Genomic DNA, 16,928 nt, shown 5'->3' with positions numbered 1-16,928 from the left:
TATTTTTTTCACATTTTTTTTAACTTTTTTTTTTTACTTTTGCCATGCTTCAATAGCCTCCATGGGAGGCTAAAAGCAGGCACAGCACGATCGCCTCTGCTACATAGCAGCGATCTGATGTTCGCTGCTATGTAGCAGAAAATCAGGTGTGCTGTGAGCACCGACCACAGCTACCGGCGATCAGTAACCATAGAGGTCTCAAGGACCTCTATGGTTACAATGGAGAAGCATCGCCGACCTCCGATCATGTGACAGGGGTCGGCGATGCCGTCATTTCCGGCCGCCCGGCCGAATGCGGTAGTTAAATGCCGCAGTTTGCGTTTGACAGCGGCATTTAACTTGTTAATAGGCACGGGCAGATCTCGATTCTGCCCGCGCCTATTACAGGCACATGTCAGCTGTTCAAAACAGCTGACATGTCCCGGCTTTGATGCGGGCTCACCGCCGGAGCCCGCATCAAAGCGGGGCTTCTGACCTCAGATGTACTATCCCGTCCGAGGTCAGAAAGGGGTTAATAAATCAATAATACTCATGAAAATAAGCAAGTTTGTAATATATCTTATCAGAGAAATCTGCTTCTTTCTCCTCCTGGACCGTTTTTTTTTTACTTTCAATTAAGAGATATAATCTGTATTCAGTGAAGACAGATTTTCACATTACTGAGATAGAAGACAGTTGGTGCTTTAAAATTGTATGGAGGAGAGGAGCTAGAAACAGACAGAGACATTCTGCTACATTTCTCCATAGAACCTTATCACTAACTGCTCTCTCCTATCTCCATGATGGGAAAATCTGTTTTCTCTGAAGACAGATTTTATCAGTGAATTGAGAATTTTGAAAACGAATGATCATTCCTGGCAAAGTTGGCTAATAAGATAAATTACAAAAGTTTCTTATTTTCACAAATGGTATTGATTTATGTAATGTAAATTAAAACAATGGCTAATTTTTAAAATCTGAGAATTTCGTACAATATTCTAAGATTTCTAAATGCTACTGAGAATTTGAAGTTGTTTTTTTTTAATTTCTAGTTTAAAATTTCATTGATCCGTGTCCGAACCAGAAATCTGATAAGGTTTTTTTATTCCAAATACGAGCACTCCATGTAGAATGCATACACTGTATTATATAGTGCCTATCACAAGGCCTAGGGTATTGGGTATAAAACAGAATTTACGAGAATCCAGAAAATAATTTCTCTCCACATTTTATATTCACAATCCTTATATTATCTGAAAGTAGACACCTGGTACAATGTGAAATTGCCACCCACAATTTTCCATTCATGGTCACTTTCATGGAATTTTGCATGTGTGACAGTTTTATGAGAAAATGCATACAAATGAATGTTTGTAGATATAAGTTTGGTTAACATACTATTGTTACATTGGTCCAATAAGGTAGGGGACCTGCTGTCATCTTTAACCCCTTGGCATTATAGCTAGTGTAGGCCTTTATGCAAGACCATTTTTTTCCTACTGTTTTGTTCCGTTCCAGGAGCCATAACTTTATTTTTGGAGAGAAATAGTCGTATGTGGACTTGTTTTGTTGGCCTGAGTTGTATTGATCAGTGGCATTATTTTGGGGCTCATAACACGTATAAACAAACTTTAAACTTTAAAGGAACACTTTGTCATCTAATGGTTAGATGGAGACCTGGAGAGGTGTACAAGTTACAGTGTCTTGCACCCACTGTGAAATTTGATGTAGGATCGGTGATGATCTGGGGATGCTTCAGCAAGGCTGGAATTGGGCAGGTTAATATTTGCGAAGGACGTATGAATCAAGCCACATACAAGGTTATTCTGGAAAAACAGTTGATTCCTTCTGCTCAGGCAATGTTCGCCAACTCTAAGAACTGTTTTTTACAGCAGGACAAAGCGCCATGCCACACAACTAAGTCAATCAAGGTGTGGATGAAGGCCCACCACATCAAATCCCTGTCATGGCCACCCTAATCTCCAGACCTGATCCCCATTGAAAACCTCTGTAATGTAATCACGAGGAAGATGGATAGTCACAAGCCATCAAACAAAGAATAACTGCTTACGTTTTTGTACCAGGAGTGGCATAAGGTCACCCAGAAGCAGTGTGAAAGACTTGTGGAAAGCATGCCAAGACACATGAAAACTGTGATTAAAAATCATGGTTATTCCACAAAATATTGATTTCTGAACTCTTCCTGAGTTAAAACATTAGTATTGTTGTTTCTAAATGATTATGAACTTGTTTTTTTACATTATTTGAGGTTTGCAAGCAATGCATTTTTTTTGTTATTTTGACCATTTCTTATTTTCAGAAAATAAATGCAAAATGTATTGCTTGAACTTTGGAGACATGTTGTCAGTAGAATAAAAGAACAATTTACATTTTACTCAAAAATAGACCTATAAAGAGAAAAGTCAGTCAAACTGAACATTTTGCAGTGGTCTCTTAATTTTTGCCAGAGCTGTATACACTCCGCTACGGTCACAGCCAAGCTCCCAATAACTCATGAAAAACTAGCTGCCGCCACCAATCATTTGTGTAGGCCAATTGAACTTCCAACAGGTAGTGTTTGACTTTAGGTGTACGGTTTTACAGAACAGTCTTCCAGGACTGACAAATTACAAATACCCCAAATTAAATTTTTATTAGATCAGTGATACGCCCACATACCTCCCCTTAGTGAGCTCATATGGGGGGCTGGTTGTGGGATATGCTAGATCTTTAAAAGATTATGAGATCCTCAACTTTCATGATATCTTCACCCCTGGAGGTTCTAGGCGGGAGATATTGTTGCCATGTTACCTATCACAACTTACTTTTCTATAGGGATGAAACATGACATGGATAGCATCATCCATCTGCCCAATATTAAGTTGGAAGTGTTAGGCCGTCCTTATGATGATGTGAATGAGGAGACTTTGACCTGCGATGCTTTGAATACATGAAGAATACACTATTGTACTTATGTACTATGGTGCATTATCTTCCCTGTCAATCTTTGACAAATAGTTAGCCAATCAATACCCTACCCCAGCAGCAACTGATTGGCTGAAAAATGTAGCAAAATGGAAAGCCACACCCCCTTCTCTGATAAGCAGCTCATTGTCAATAGATAATGTACATAGGAAGTCTGGAGTTAATGCAGACTTGAATAACAAGTGCTGGTCATCTAACAGCACAGTACTGAAGCAGAAACTAATGGTGAAACTAGCGCTGTTCACAACACAAACCGCTTCTGAAAGTTTTGATCTATAAATGGGTCCAATTAAAATAATATTCCTACTTAACCATGCTTGTACACATAAAAAAAGAAAATCAGTTTTTTCTGTAGAAAATAGAAAAATCCTGTCCACAAGCTCGTATTGTAGTTCAGACCTATTTAACTTATAATGTATAGAATTTCTAAAAGAAGAGGATTTGTTCCTAATTTAGGGGTTTTCAATTTTTCCCAGATCTCTAGCTATCTTACAAACCATTATTCATGTTATCTCTAATGTTGATCAAGCACTGAAATGCTTGACTCGGAGTAGCGAGCACAATGGAAGTGAATGTGAAACTCTCTTCCTCTTTGCAGTTTTACAGCTTGTAAAGAGTCCGGCTGACAGAGAAGTCCCTGTGCTACCAGCAAGGAAATACCCAGCTTTGATGAGGGTCAGATGATTCAAATGAGCTTCTTATGGGGACCAGAGCGCCATACGATACTCGACACTGCTTAATACTCGATTGAGCACCCTGATGCTAAATCAAGTATTGATCAGTGCAGAGCACTAGTTATCACCCCACTTACAAATCATAGAGAGTAAATACCTAATTTAGAGGGCTTCATTTTTGTCTCTACTTTAAGGTAATCTGTTAGCAGTTGTTTTTATATGGACAGCGCTAGGACCAAAAATATGGTAGTGTGAACAAGCCCTAACATAAAGATTTTCCTGGCTGCTTCATATTAGGTCGTAAAGATCTGTGATGACATGCCAAGCTAACTAAAAGATGAGGTGCGGATGCTGGGAGGAGTTATCAGTTTATTTGAATATTCATGTTCTCACGTTCCGGATTTTTTGCGGGGTTTTTTTGCGTTTTTTTCGTCGGTTTTCCCTGCAAAAACATTTAGAAAACGCTTACATTAAGCATACCATCAATTTTTGTGCCCATGTTTTTCGTGGAAATAAAAGGCATCGCGGAAAAAAAACGCAGCATGTTCATTAATTTTGCCGATTTTTTGCAGATTTTCCGCTATATTATTGCATTGCGAATCTCTAGAAAATTTCGCGCAAAAAACACTAGTGGATTTCCTGCAAAAGTAGTCCGGATTTGATCAGGAAAATACTGCAAACTTTCTTGAACATGTGCACATAGCCTCAATCAGATACAAACATTCATCTTCTTTGAGACAATTCTAGTTATTTACATAAGTGCAGATCCCAAAAATTCTGCATAAGGTGTGAATTTCTACAAACTTTCCGAATTATTTTTTTTTATCAGTTCCATTGTAATGCTGAACCATTTGCATGACCTATGTCATTGTAGATATGAGCAATTGTTTTATAAGAAAAGTTAATATTTCTACTGTTTCTTTCCTTCTATTGTTTGTATATCTGACACCTAAGTTGATATTATGTGATTTATTTTCTTTCATATGTAAAGCTGTTACAGTGAGAAAGGCCTTGAGACTAAATTTAACTTTTCACTTAAAGCAGTCACTAACCAAAAATAACGCAATCGAGTAGTCCTAAAACCTGAGTCATATGAAGTGTATTATCAGCGGATGCTTCTATAAAGCAGAGATAAGGTTTGCAGTATTACAATGCAGCACATTAATAGGGTTTTCTAAACCTCATCCACTTGTAGCAGAGAAAATCTGTGCAGATTTCAGGCCATGCTGCTCAGTTTCAAATCCACAGAATGCCAATTATCTCGCAGATTTGCACCAGATTTTTTATATTCACCATTAGCAATACACCTTTTTTTCCACTATGCTGTCAAATAAGATGCTGCCCAGATACCAACTATATAATGAAAGTATACAGACAGATATTGAATAGGGTGTATAGAAAGAAAATAAGGATATTAATGTTTATCTTGGGTTGTATTTCCAACAAACATGCAGAAAAAGAATAATTGTCTGTCGTTACAAAATATTTACATTAGTATATTCAGTCATATTCTGTATAATAGTGGGCTTGATTTTCATAAATTTAGATTCTATTTTTTTTTAATCACCAGCTTTTTTCATTGACTGTAACATAAGAAGAACCAGTGGAATTTTTATTAATTGTATTTATTTTACTTAGATTTCTCATATTCCACAGCACTTTGCAAACATTATTATCACTGTCCCCATTGGGGCTCACACTCTAAATTCCTAATTAGTATATATTTGAAGTGTGGGAATCAGATGGAGTACTAGGAGGAAACCCACACACACACGGGGAGAACATACTACTCCTTTCAGACTGAACTTAGTGCTGTAAAGCGTAAGTGCGTACCACGGAGCCATCATGCTGCCCAACATATGTGTATACATATACATATATAAAACCATCTGCTTTTTATAAGACAGCCCTTTAGGCTGTGTGCACACAGTGCATTTTTTATGCATTTCCTCTGTGTTTTTTTTTCGTTCAGAAATAGGCCAAAACGCTATGGAAACTTCGTGCGACCGAATTCAATAACAATCCTGAAGTGTTTTGCACATGATCGGTAAATTTTTCCCACGCTGTCATCTGTGTGACAGTGTGGGAAACACCGGCGCTATGGTTCTTATCGGTGGTAACGCTACTGCCAGTAAGACCGTCAGTCAGAGTGCTGTGGGGGTAACGCTGTCAGATGTCAGCGTGACCCCGCAGCTGTGACTGTGACTCGCAGCGATTGACCTGCAGTAAAAAACTTACCACAAGTCAACAGGCGTGGGCTGATGAGACTACTGCTTCCATCGGGCTGCGTCTGCTGTCACTGATAACAGTGACAGCAGGCACTGCTGATGGGAGACGTAGTCTCATCAGCGGTGCCTGTGCTCACAATTTAAAAAAAAAAGTTAAATAATTACATACATTACATGCATATTCAAATTAAAAAAATATATACTCACCTAACACCAAATCCCTGTTGCCATGGTCTCCTAGAAATAATGTAAAATAATAAACCAATATATACTCACCTGTCTGCCCTAGTCCACATTATCCTGAGTGTCCCACATTGATCTCACATGTAGAACAGTCACATCGGGAGATGTGACTACTCTACCTGGCAGCCAGTGATGCACTGTTAGGAGGTAATCGCTCCCGCAGTGTATCACTGAGCTGCCATGATAGAGTTCCCCGGGGTTCATTAGCTGATCAGCTATGCTGCTCTCATTTACAGCACCGCTGCGTGAGAACTTTTTCACGGCAGCTCAGTGATAAACTGTGGGACCGATTACCTCCTATCAGTGTATCGCCAGCTGGATTATCTTTTCTGTGGACAGGTGAGGAATATTGTGGTATATTTTTTTATTTTTTGGCAGGAGTCGTTGGCAATGGTGGATTAGGCGTTTGATGAGTATGGTTTAATTAAGATTCATTAAAGGAGTCTGTGTCGTTATTTCAAATAAAGGACTTTATTCTGTGTGTGTGTGGTTTTTATACAATACAACTATGGAGTTACTAGTCTTATAGACACCTCTACATTACTAACTTGTGGGCTTAATGTCACCCGACAATACAAAGGAGACATAAACCCCACAGGTATGAACCCCACGTGCCACCACTACAGGGCAAGTGGGAAGAGTGAGGCTTAGCACCAGATTTGGTGAATCTTATAGATGCACCTTTTCTGGGGTGGCTGAGAGCTGATCCATGGCCCCTTCCTAGACTATTAATATCAGCCCACAACTGTCTGCCTAGCCTTTGCTGGTTAGATTTTTATAGGGGGACCGACCATATGTCAATTTTTTCTAGGGTCCCCCTGTAAGCTAGCCAGTAAAGGCTAAGCAAACAGCTGTGCGCTAATATTAATACCCTGGGAACCATTATGGCTATTGGCTCCTTCCCAGAATGTTAACATCATCCCTCAGCAGTCGGGTTTCCCTTTGCTCGTTATTAAAATTACACGGGAGCCCATGCAATTTTTTTTCTTCAAAATTAACAGATGCTGTTTTGTCACTCAAAAAAGCCTTCATTGCTGTACAAAAAGATGTGCTGTACAAAACGAATTCAAAAATGCGTGTTTTTGCCGCAGCATTTTTCCTGCCAAGAGATGCAGAAACCTTGCAGAAATTTCTGCAAGCAAATACTCAATGTGCGTGCATAGCCTTTCAGTCATTTGTCTTTGGCTATATTCACTTGATGAGCTTGGTGAGGTTTTGATGCTGCAAAATTTCTGCACCTATTATTTAAATTCAGTTACTTGCAGTTTTTCACAGCATTTTTGTGTGTGCTTTTTTAACATGAGTTTTTATCGCATATTTGACTCTTTTTTTCTTCTGGTTGGTTTGTTATTTTTCAACTAAAGCTGCATTATGTTTGATATTTCCTGGAATTTGGCCTTTACAAAAATTATTGACATGAACGAAGGGATGTCATATCACCATGTTTAGAAGCACTTCGTCTGGCAATGGATCCTCGCAAGGATCCGCCTTGGTTCAGGGAAGGGGTCTCAAATAGAAAGTGGTTGTCCAAGATGTTTGGAACATTCTATGAGTTGAGTTCCTTCAAAACTGTGTGCAAATGTACCAAGAGAAGTGATACTTTGATACTGTTTTGAAGACAAAGGATGGTGATACCAAATATTAATTTGATTTTGATTTAATTTTATTTACTCACTTTGCATGTTGTTAATTGATACATAAAAAATAATACCCCTTCTATTTTTTAAAGTTTTCTTACTTTGCAGCCTTTTTTTCCACGTCTGCTGTAGTATAGTATGTGTACAATTATTTTAAGACCACATTGTAGTTTAAGGAATAGCCCTAGAAGCTCCGCATACTAGGTGCAAGTAGATTCAATCAGTGGTCTGTGCATTACCATGGTATGTAAGCACCAATTACCTGTGTAGCCTCTTTTTCTGTAGCTCAGTGTACGTCGATTTCCACCTGTGCCAGTAAGAAATTCTGCTCATACATCAGCATGGCTTCATGCATACTGTGGACAAAATGTAGTGTATTAGACCCTGAAGTACACATAGGAAGAAGTTACAGCTACTACAGCGTCCTGCAGCAGATTAACTATCTCCTTATTTTTCTTCAATCTTCTCTTCTTTTTTATTATTTTGATCGAAAATGTATGTTTTAAACCAATTTTTGAAATAGTTTGTGTTTTTCTCATGCACACACTGTTTGGCAGACATATGGAAAACCCGGACTGATCAGAATGATTTAGAGACCTAGCAGGGTCACAAAATGTTTCGTCTTAATTTCAACTAATGGCTGAAACTTTGAAAGAAATAGTGCAGGCCCCATACTTGATAACATCACCAATCAAGAACAAAGGTGAGGCCACTATGGGAGCTCTAGGACCTGCCACTACTCCCCCAGTGTGTGCCGCAATAAAAAGACAGGTTTTATTATCTTAAGCACTGTGTGCTGAGTGCTCTGTATTTATAGACTCCCTTTAAGCAATAATGTCTGTAAATGGTAGATCCCATTAAAAACATCTTGTTCTGGCATCCCAGGGCAGCTATTTGTTCTCTCTTTACTCTGGCCAGTCCTGTCCTCCTACTCACTTCAGGATGTTAACTCTGACCTCATCTGTTGTTCTTGATTTCCAGCACATTTACAAACAATATCTCTTTCCTCTGGTCCCCAATTAGAAGTGACTGAGCTGGCTGTCAAAGGTCAGAAGGTCAGAATATTTTCCACTAATCGTAGCTTGCTACTGCTGGACTAAGAGTCGTCTCCAGCGCTTATGTGTCTAATTGCCCTCTGATGTTACCCTAGTTTGTTCTCATAAAACTAGAGCTCTGGGAGCCATTAGACCTTAATGCAGCAAGCGTACATACGTGTCCAAGAAGAATAAATGATATTTACAGCTAAGTTTTCTATGCTCTTCATGGAATGTTTGTAGAATTCACTGTTAAGGTACCTTCACACTGAGCAACTTTAGAACGAGAACAACAACGATCCGTGACGTTGCAGCGTCCTGGATATCGATCTCGTTGTTTTTGACACGCAGCAGCGATCAGGATCCCGCTGTGACATCTCTGGTCGGAGCTAGAAGTCCGGAACTTTATTTGGTCGTCAGGTCGGCATGATTTGTCATGTTTGACAGCAAAAGCAACAATGCCAGCAATGTTTTTTCATGGAGCTAACAACCAGCGAGAACGATAAGTACGTCAGTGGATCGCTCCTGCATCGTTCTGCTGTTGCCGTGTTTGACGTCTCCTAGCGACCTAAACAGCGACGCTGCAGCGATCGGCATCGTTATCTATATCGCTGCAGCGTCGCTTAGTGTAATGGTACCTTTAGTCTCTCAGTTTAGGATCGGGTCAATGGGCAAAATTAACTTTTTTCTATTCCTTCAAGACGAGTCTACCTACATGTGTTGCATCACATATACCTAAAAGGTCTTTTAACTGGGTCAGACGTCTGAGGAGGACTCTTAAGTCTATTGTCTTAAAGGAGATTTTCAGGATCTGGAAAAATTTGCCCATGGGAGGAAATGGGAGAAAATTATAAAAACTGCATACATTAAATCTACTAGCTACTCCAGTCTGTATTACCTGTCACTTACTTGACTGCAGCGTCTGCCATACGTGACTGCTGCAGCAAATGACCGACCTCAGCGAAGTACCACTGAGGCCAGTGATTGACTGTAGCGGTCCTGTGTGCTTAAAGGGTTATTCCTATATTTAGAAGTTATCATCTATCCTCAGGATAGGTGACGAATTAGTGATTTTGACTGTAGTAGTCATGTGTGGTTAAAAAGTTATTTCTATATTTAGAAGTTATCATCTATACACAGGATAGGTGACAATCTAGTGATTTTGACTGTAATGGTCATGTGTGAGTTAAAGGGTTATTCCTATGTTTAGATGTTATCATCTGTGCACAGAATAGGTGAACTATTAATATTGTAGGGCTGACTGCTGAGACTCCATGGATCTTGAGAATGGAGCGCCAAAATTCCCAATCTGAATGGAGTGGTAGTCAGGCATTGCTCTATTCATCACTATGCTCATGAATGAAGCGTCTTTGGTAGACCCATAGAAAAAGAATGGAGTGGTGGTGCTCATATTTGGCCGCTACGCCATCTGACGGGACCTCTCAGAGCTCTGCTTTCGTGATTATAGGGTTGCCAGCTATTAGTTACCCAAATCGGCAAGATATCACCTATCCTGTTGATAATTGATAGCTTCTAAAGATGGTAATAACCCTTTAATGGGACTTCATTGCTGCAATTAAGTAAACGACAGGCAGGACTGGAGTGGCAGCACTGGAAAGGTTATTTAAATAGGTGTGTATTTGATCTTTTATAGGCAAATTTTGGCAAATCATTCATTTAAGGAAGTCACCATTAATATATTTACCGTAGCTTCCACTTGTGTCTCCTATCTATAGGTGTCTATATCTCCCATAATTTGTCACAGTGGGTGTTTTTATTCCTAAACACTAAACATTTGGTTAAATGCTAGGAGATTAGGAAAAGCTGTATATGAATTGTATAGTTATATACTCTATGTTCTATACAAGTTAGTACAAGTCATGAAGAAAAAAAGATCCGCATCACAGATAAGAATAAAATGAAATTCAGATCTTTATTCCATATAGATTAAAAATTAGCACATCCATGGCACACGATTAAAAACATGTTCATTCTGACGCGTTTCTGGCCGAAGCCCTTAGTCGTGCAATACTCTATGACTAAGGGCTTTGGCCAGAAACGCGTAAGGATGAATATGCTTTTAATCACTTGCCATGGATGTCCTAATTTTAAATCCAGATGGAATAAAGATTTGAATTTCATTTTATTTTACCGGTGCTCAACAGTTACTTGATCTACGCATACCTAATTAGAGCAGCCATATGTCTCATTGCACGGTGAGGCTTTTATTTTCTCCATTTCGTATTTGTATCTAGTACAAGTCATAATTTAGAGACCATGCAGACAAAATCCAGATAAGAAGTACTTGGCCAAAAATCTATTCCAACATAATATGTATTAAACATGTTTTTTTGGTGCTGTGATAAGCAAATTGCAAACATTAGGGCCCTGCATCAGAAAACAGTTTTTGCCTGATTTCATTGGTGTCAAACTGACATGTTGCAAAATGTTTGCGCTACTAGTAGCTGCAGAAAAATGTAGCTATTGTCTGTTTTCACTCTTAGTTCACTGCCTGAGAATATGTGGTAGGTGAGTTTTTTAGCCCCTTTCACTTGGTGCTGGTTCTGTATGGCACCCATTGCTGCTGTGGGGCTGTGCTTGTTTAATGATGTGGCCTGGAGTCATAGGCACTTGCCTTGCAGCATGTCTCTCCCCGTGCTGGCTTCAGCGGTAATCGGTACATGGCGCCGCACGTTTTAGGTCACGGACCCACTAAGCGGTTCACCATGACGTGGTAGTAGGCTTCATACAGTCTCATCAGAATGTTAAGATGTTCATTTTTGTAAAATTTTGCAGAGCCATAATAGGTCAATGTATGATTTTTGGTCCATGTCTTTTTGAACAGCTATGACGAGAGGCAATTTGTTGCTTATGTAGATTAATATTTTAAACACCATGTTCTATAAAAAAAAATCTAAAATAAAGAGTATTTAGAGATTAAAATTTGTTGTAATTATACCTCTCTTTGTACGTTAAGTATATATTTTAACTTCTTTGTTGTAGGTTCTTGTCAGTGAAGACTCTGATGGTGAAGGCATTGTTGCTCATTTTCCAGCTCATGAAAAACCAATTTGCTGCATGGCATTTAACCCCAGTGGTAAGAAGTTTTTAATCATGTATATATAAAACTCTGATATGGCCAGATCAACGTGAAAGGAACTGTCCGATACAGGATTTTCGTTAAATGAATGTTTTCTCTCAAATTAAAAAGTAAGGTATACTCCCTTACCAGTTTCCCTGTGGATCTCCAGAAGCCTGCTCCATTTGGAAGCCAAAAGACAGCTGAAGTGTGTGTTTGGCTGCAGTTAAGTGCACGTCATCAAATGTTTTTTTGATGACACTCTCTTCTATTCACTTGAGCACTGCTACCACTCACAGGCTTCAGTGGTCTTGTGGCTTCTGAATGGAGCAGGCATCGATTCCTGACTTCTGTCGTGGCCTACACTGGATTCATGGGGCTGTGTTAGACAACCTTTTTAATGAAGTTCATTTTCCGGCAGTATATAATGCATGGTGACATAATTTAATGATGATCCAAGATGCATGAGAACATTTGCTGTCTAGGTTGTGAGAAACAAGGAATTCAATGTGGCGATAGATTGTAGCGGTGGACCTCGAAGTATGCAATATTTGTACACCTATTGGGCCCTACCAGTTGAAGGATTCACACAGCTTTGTCAGTCAATCAATGGAACCGTTTTTGCACTCAGATTTTTGTGAAAGTTTTTTTTATTAAAGTGTTTCATAGTGCAAAAGTAATAAAACACTCACACAATAAAGTTAACATATTAGTTACACCACACAGATAATGCAATAAAAATGAAACTCTAAAGACAAAAATCCCCAAATTAGTCAATTGCTTTTTTTGGATAGTTTGTATTTTCATTCTAGCCTTAAAAAATGTTTTTCAGCACATTATATGTAGCTTAAAATGGTGCCTTTAAAGAGCATCTTACCAGGATTTTCTATGTCATTTTAGAGCAGCATAATGTAGGGAACGAAGAGACCCTAATTCCAACTATGTATTAACTATGAAGACACAAAAGAGAATAGTAAAGCCAAAAACACTCAGTTTGAAAAAATGTTGCAGTAATCCGCAAGTGCTAGTAAAAAATGTAAAAAACAGGGTATTTGGTTGATACGTTTTTTACAAAAAATGTATACTAAGCTGCTCTACCAAACTTCACGGTATACCCTTATCAGAGCAGTCCTAACTAATGTATGCAATCCCTATCTGATGTATTTAAATACCTGGTCATCTGTATATTACCTGTGTGAACAGGGTTCAGAGAGGAAAAATCCATGTGTGCATACAGGGTAGAACAGCTTTTGTGCAGATAGCCCAAGAGGAGTGGTGGAACTCCCCAGTCTTGTAGACACAAGAGAACAATTATGGAAACAGGAACACATGGGCTACTTGCACAGTGAACAAGTCTGTATGATCATGTTCACACACCACCAAAAAACCTGAAGACACAAAAGAGAATAGTAAAACCAAAAACACTCAGTTTGAAAAAATGTTGCAGTAATCCGCAAGTGCTAGTAAAAAATGTAAAAAACAGGGTATTTGGTTGATACGTTTTTTACAAAAAATGTATACTAAGCTGCTCTACCAAACTTCACGGTATACCCTTATCAGAGCAGTCCTAACTAATGTATGCAATCCCTATCTGATGTATTTAAAAATGTTCCTGTTCCTGTTTCCTATGTATTAACTATGTATCAGTTTACTAGGAGCAGTTGTTTTTAGATGTAGAATGTAGCAGAGCTCAAAAATCTAATCCCTCCCACAGCAGGCTTTCTATGTACGTCATCTATTGACAGTGAGCTGCTTACAGTGCCTTGTGAAAGTATTCGGCTCCCTGGAACTTTACAACCTTTTCTCACATATCATGCTTCAAACATAAAGATACCAAATGTAATTTTTTGGTGAAGAATCAACAACAAATGAAACATAATTGTGAAGTTGAACAAAATTTATTGCTTATTTTAATTTTTTGTGGAAATTCAAAAACTGAAAAGTGGGGCGTGCAATATTATTCAGCCCCTTTACTTTCAGTGCAGCAAACTCACTCCAGAAGTTAATTGTGGATCTCTGAATGATCCAATGTTGTCCTAAATGCCTAATGATGATCAATATAATCCACCTGTGTATAATCAAGTCTTCGTATAAATGCACCTGCTCTGTGATAGTCTCAGGGTTCTGTTTGAAGCACAGAGAGCATCGTGAAGACCAAGGAAGACAACAGGCAGGTCCGTGATACTGTTGTGGAGAAGTTTAAAGCCAGATTTGGATACAAAATGATTTCCAAAACTTTAAACATCCCAAGGAGCACTGTGCAAGCGATCATATTGAAATGGAAGGAGTATCATACCACTGCAGCTCTACCAAGACCCGGCCGTCCTTCTAAACTTTTATCTCAAACAAGAAGACTGATCAGAGATGCAGCCAAGAGGCCCATGATCACTCTGGATGAACTGCAGAGATCTACAGCTGAGGTGGGACAGTCTGTCCATAGGACAACAATTAGTCTTACACTGCACAAATCTGCCCTTTATGGAAGAATGGCAAGAAGAAAGCCATTTCTCAAAGATATCCATAAAAAGTGGCGTTTAACGTTTGCAACGATCCACCTGGAAGACACACCAAACATGTGGAAGAAGGTGCTCTGGTCAGATGAAACTAAAATCGAACTTTTTGGCAACAATGCCAAACGATATGTTTGGCGTAAAGGCAACACAGCTCATCAATCTGAACACACCATTTCGGAATGCCCTAGGTGTAGGAATGATAATGCCGGAATGTTCCACATGCTGTGGTCGTGTCCGAGGTTGACTGGCTTCTGGTTAGTGGTTCTCAACCGGATAGAAGGGGCGTATAGATGTGTAATTCCAAGGGAACCAGAGGTGTGCGTGCTGGGATATGTGGATGAGATAATTGTAGATAACACATTGAAAATAGCAATCGCTAGACTGTTATACATGGCTCGGAAGGTCATAGCAAGAAACTGGATGAAAGAGGAGCCTCCTTCGAGGGGCGAATACGTCAAGTATGCGGGGAAGGTCATAGCCTTAGAAAAGGGAGTATATCAGAAAAGAGGGAAAATGGTTCTGTATGACAAATTATGGACGCCTTGGTTGAAATTGGGTTAGGAGGAGATTAAGGGTAAATAGGCCTGAGGAGGTTTCGCCTATAAAATAATGGTATATAAATTCATAGTGAAGGACATTATATTATACTAAAGTATATAATGCTACAAGACATGTTAAAAGAAGGACGTGAGCTGTCTAAGTGGGAAAGGAAGGAGAGATGGGGATGAAGGGCATGGGATGGGTAAAGGGGGGTTAATGTTGGGGGGGAATTGAAAAACACGTGTTATTGTTAAATGTTTACTGCATTTTATAATTCAATAAAAATCTATTTGATTATAACCTGAACACACCATCCCCACTGTCAAACATGGTGGTAACATCATGGTTTGGGCCTGCTTTTCTTCAGCAGGGACAGGAAAGATGGTTAAAATTGATGGGAAGATGGATGGAGCCAAATACAGGACCATTCTTGAAGAAAACCTGTTGGAGTCTGCAAAAGACCTGAGACTGGGACAGAGATCTGTCTTCCAACAAGACAGTGATCCCAAACATAAAGCAAAATCTACGATAGAATGGTTCACAAATAAACATATCCAGGTGTTAGAATGGCCAAGTCAAAGTCCAGACCTCAATCCAATCGAGAATCTGTGTAAAGAGCTGAAAACTGCTGTTCACAAACGATCTCCATCAAACCTCACTGAGCTCAGCTGTTTGCTAAGGAAGAATGGGCAAGAATTTCATTATCGTGATGTACAAAACTGATAGACATACCCCAAGCGCCTTGCAGCTGTAATCGCAGCAAAAGGTGACGCAACAAAGTATTAAGTTAAAGGGGCCGAATAATATTGCACGGCCCACTTTTCAGTTTTTGAATTTCCATAAAAATAAAGTGCCGTAATGCCTGTATGACTGAAAGCCGTCAGCTCCTGAGAAGAATAACATTTATTTTCTCCGGGGTGCTGCACTTTCAGTAAGGCAGCCGTCGCCTTTCTAATGCTATTAACCGGCAGATTAACCCTATATCTGCAGGTTATTATCATTATATGACGTGACCGGCTTCCTTTAACCCCTTCACCCCAAAGCCTGTTTTCACCTAAGTGACAGGGCCAATTGTTACAATTCTGACCACTGTCACTTTATGAGGTCATAACTCTGAAACGCTTCAACGGATCCTGGTGATTCTGACACTGTTTTCTCGTGACATATTGTACTTCATGATAGTGGTAAAACTTCTTCGATATGACTTGCATTTATTTGTGAAAAAAACAAAAATTTGTCGGAAATTATGAAAATTTAGCAATTTTCAAACTCTTAGTTTTTATGCCCTTAAATTAGAGAGTTATATCACATAATATAGTTAATAAACAACATTTCCCACATGTCTGCTTTACATCAGCAGAATTTTGGAAACATAATTTTTTTTTGTTAGGACGTTATAAGGGTTAAAAGTTGACCAGCGATTTCTCATTTTTGCAACAAAATTTGCAAAACCATTTTTTTACGGACCACCTCACACTTGAAGTGACTTTGAGGGGTCTATATGACAGAAAATGCCCAAAAGTGACACCATTCTAAAAACTGCACCCCTCAAGGTACTCAAAACCACATTCAAAAAGTTTATTAACCCTTCAGGTGCTTCACAGGAATTTTTTGAATTGAGATCGGAGCCCATGTCACGATTGGAGAGCCCCTGATGTGCCTAAACAGTGGAAACCCCCACAAGTGACACCATTTTGGAAAGTAGACCCCCTAAGGAACTAATCTAGATGTGTGGTGAGCACTTTGAACCTCCAAGTGCTTCACAGAAGTTTATAATGTAGAGCCGTAAAAAAAAATTTATATTAATTTTCACAAAAAATGATATTTTTGCCCCAAATTTTTTATTTTCCCAAGGGTAACAGGATAAATTGGACCCCAAAAGTTGTTGTGCAATTTGTCCTGAGTATGTCGATACTTCATATATGGGGATAAACCACTGTTTGAGCGCATGGCAGAGCTCGGAAGGGAAGGAGCGCCATTTGACTTTTCAATGCAAAATTGGCTGGAATTGAGATC

General features: G+C 39.2%; 1 protein-coding gene across 5 annotated transcripts in view; it reads left to right on the top strand.

The window, feature by feature from the left end:
- Positions 1-16,928, top strand: part of BCAS3 (BCAS3 microtubule associated cell migration factor) — a 1,718,074-nt gene that overhangs the window by 441,902 nt on the left and 1,259,244 nt on the right. For all 5 annotated transcript variants that reach the window (XM_069757219.1, XM_069757222.1, XM_069757218.1 and 2 more), the window contains one exon: positions 11,784-11,877. In XM_069757219.1, the coding sequence (XP_069613320.1) occupies positions 11,784-11,877 (94 nt within the window). The remainder of the gene's footprint in view (positions 1-11,783; positions 11,878-16,928) is intronic.

Source organism: Ranitomeya imitator, chromosome 3 (assembly GCF_032444005.1).
Source record: "Ranitomeya imitator isolate aRanImi1 chromosome 3, aRanImi1.pri, whole genome shotgun sequence".
NCBI lineage: Eukaryota > Metazoa > Chordata > Amphibia > Anura > Dendrobatidae > Ranitomeya > Ranitomeya imitator.
The sequence above is the reverse complement of the archived record's forward strand: the minus strand, read 5'-3'. Positions and strand labels throughout refer to the sequence as shown.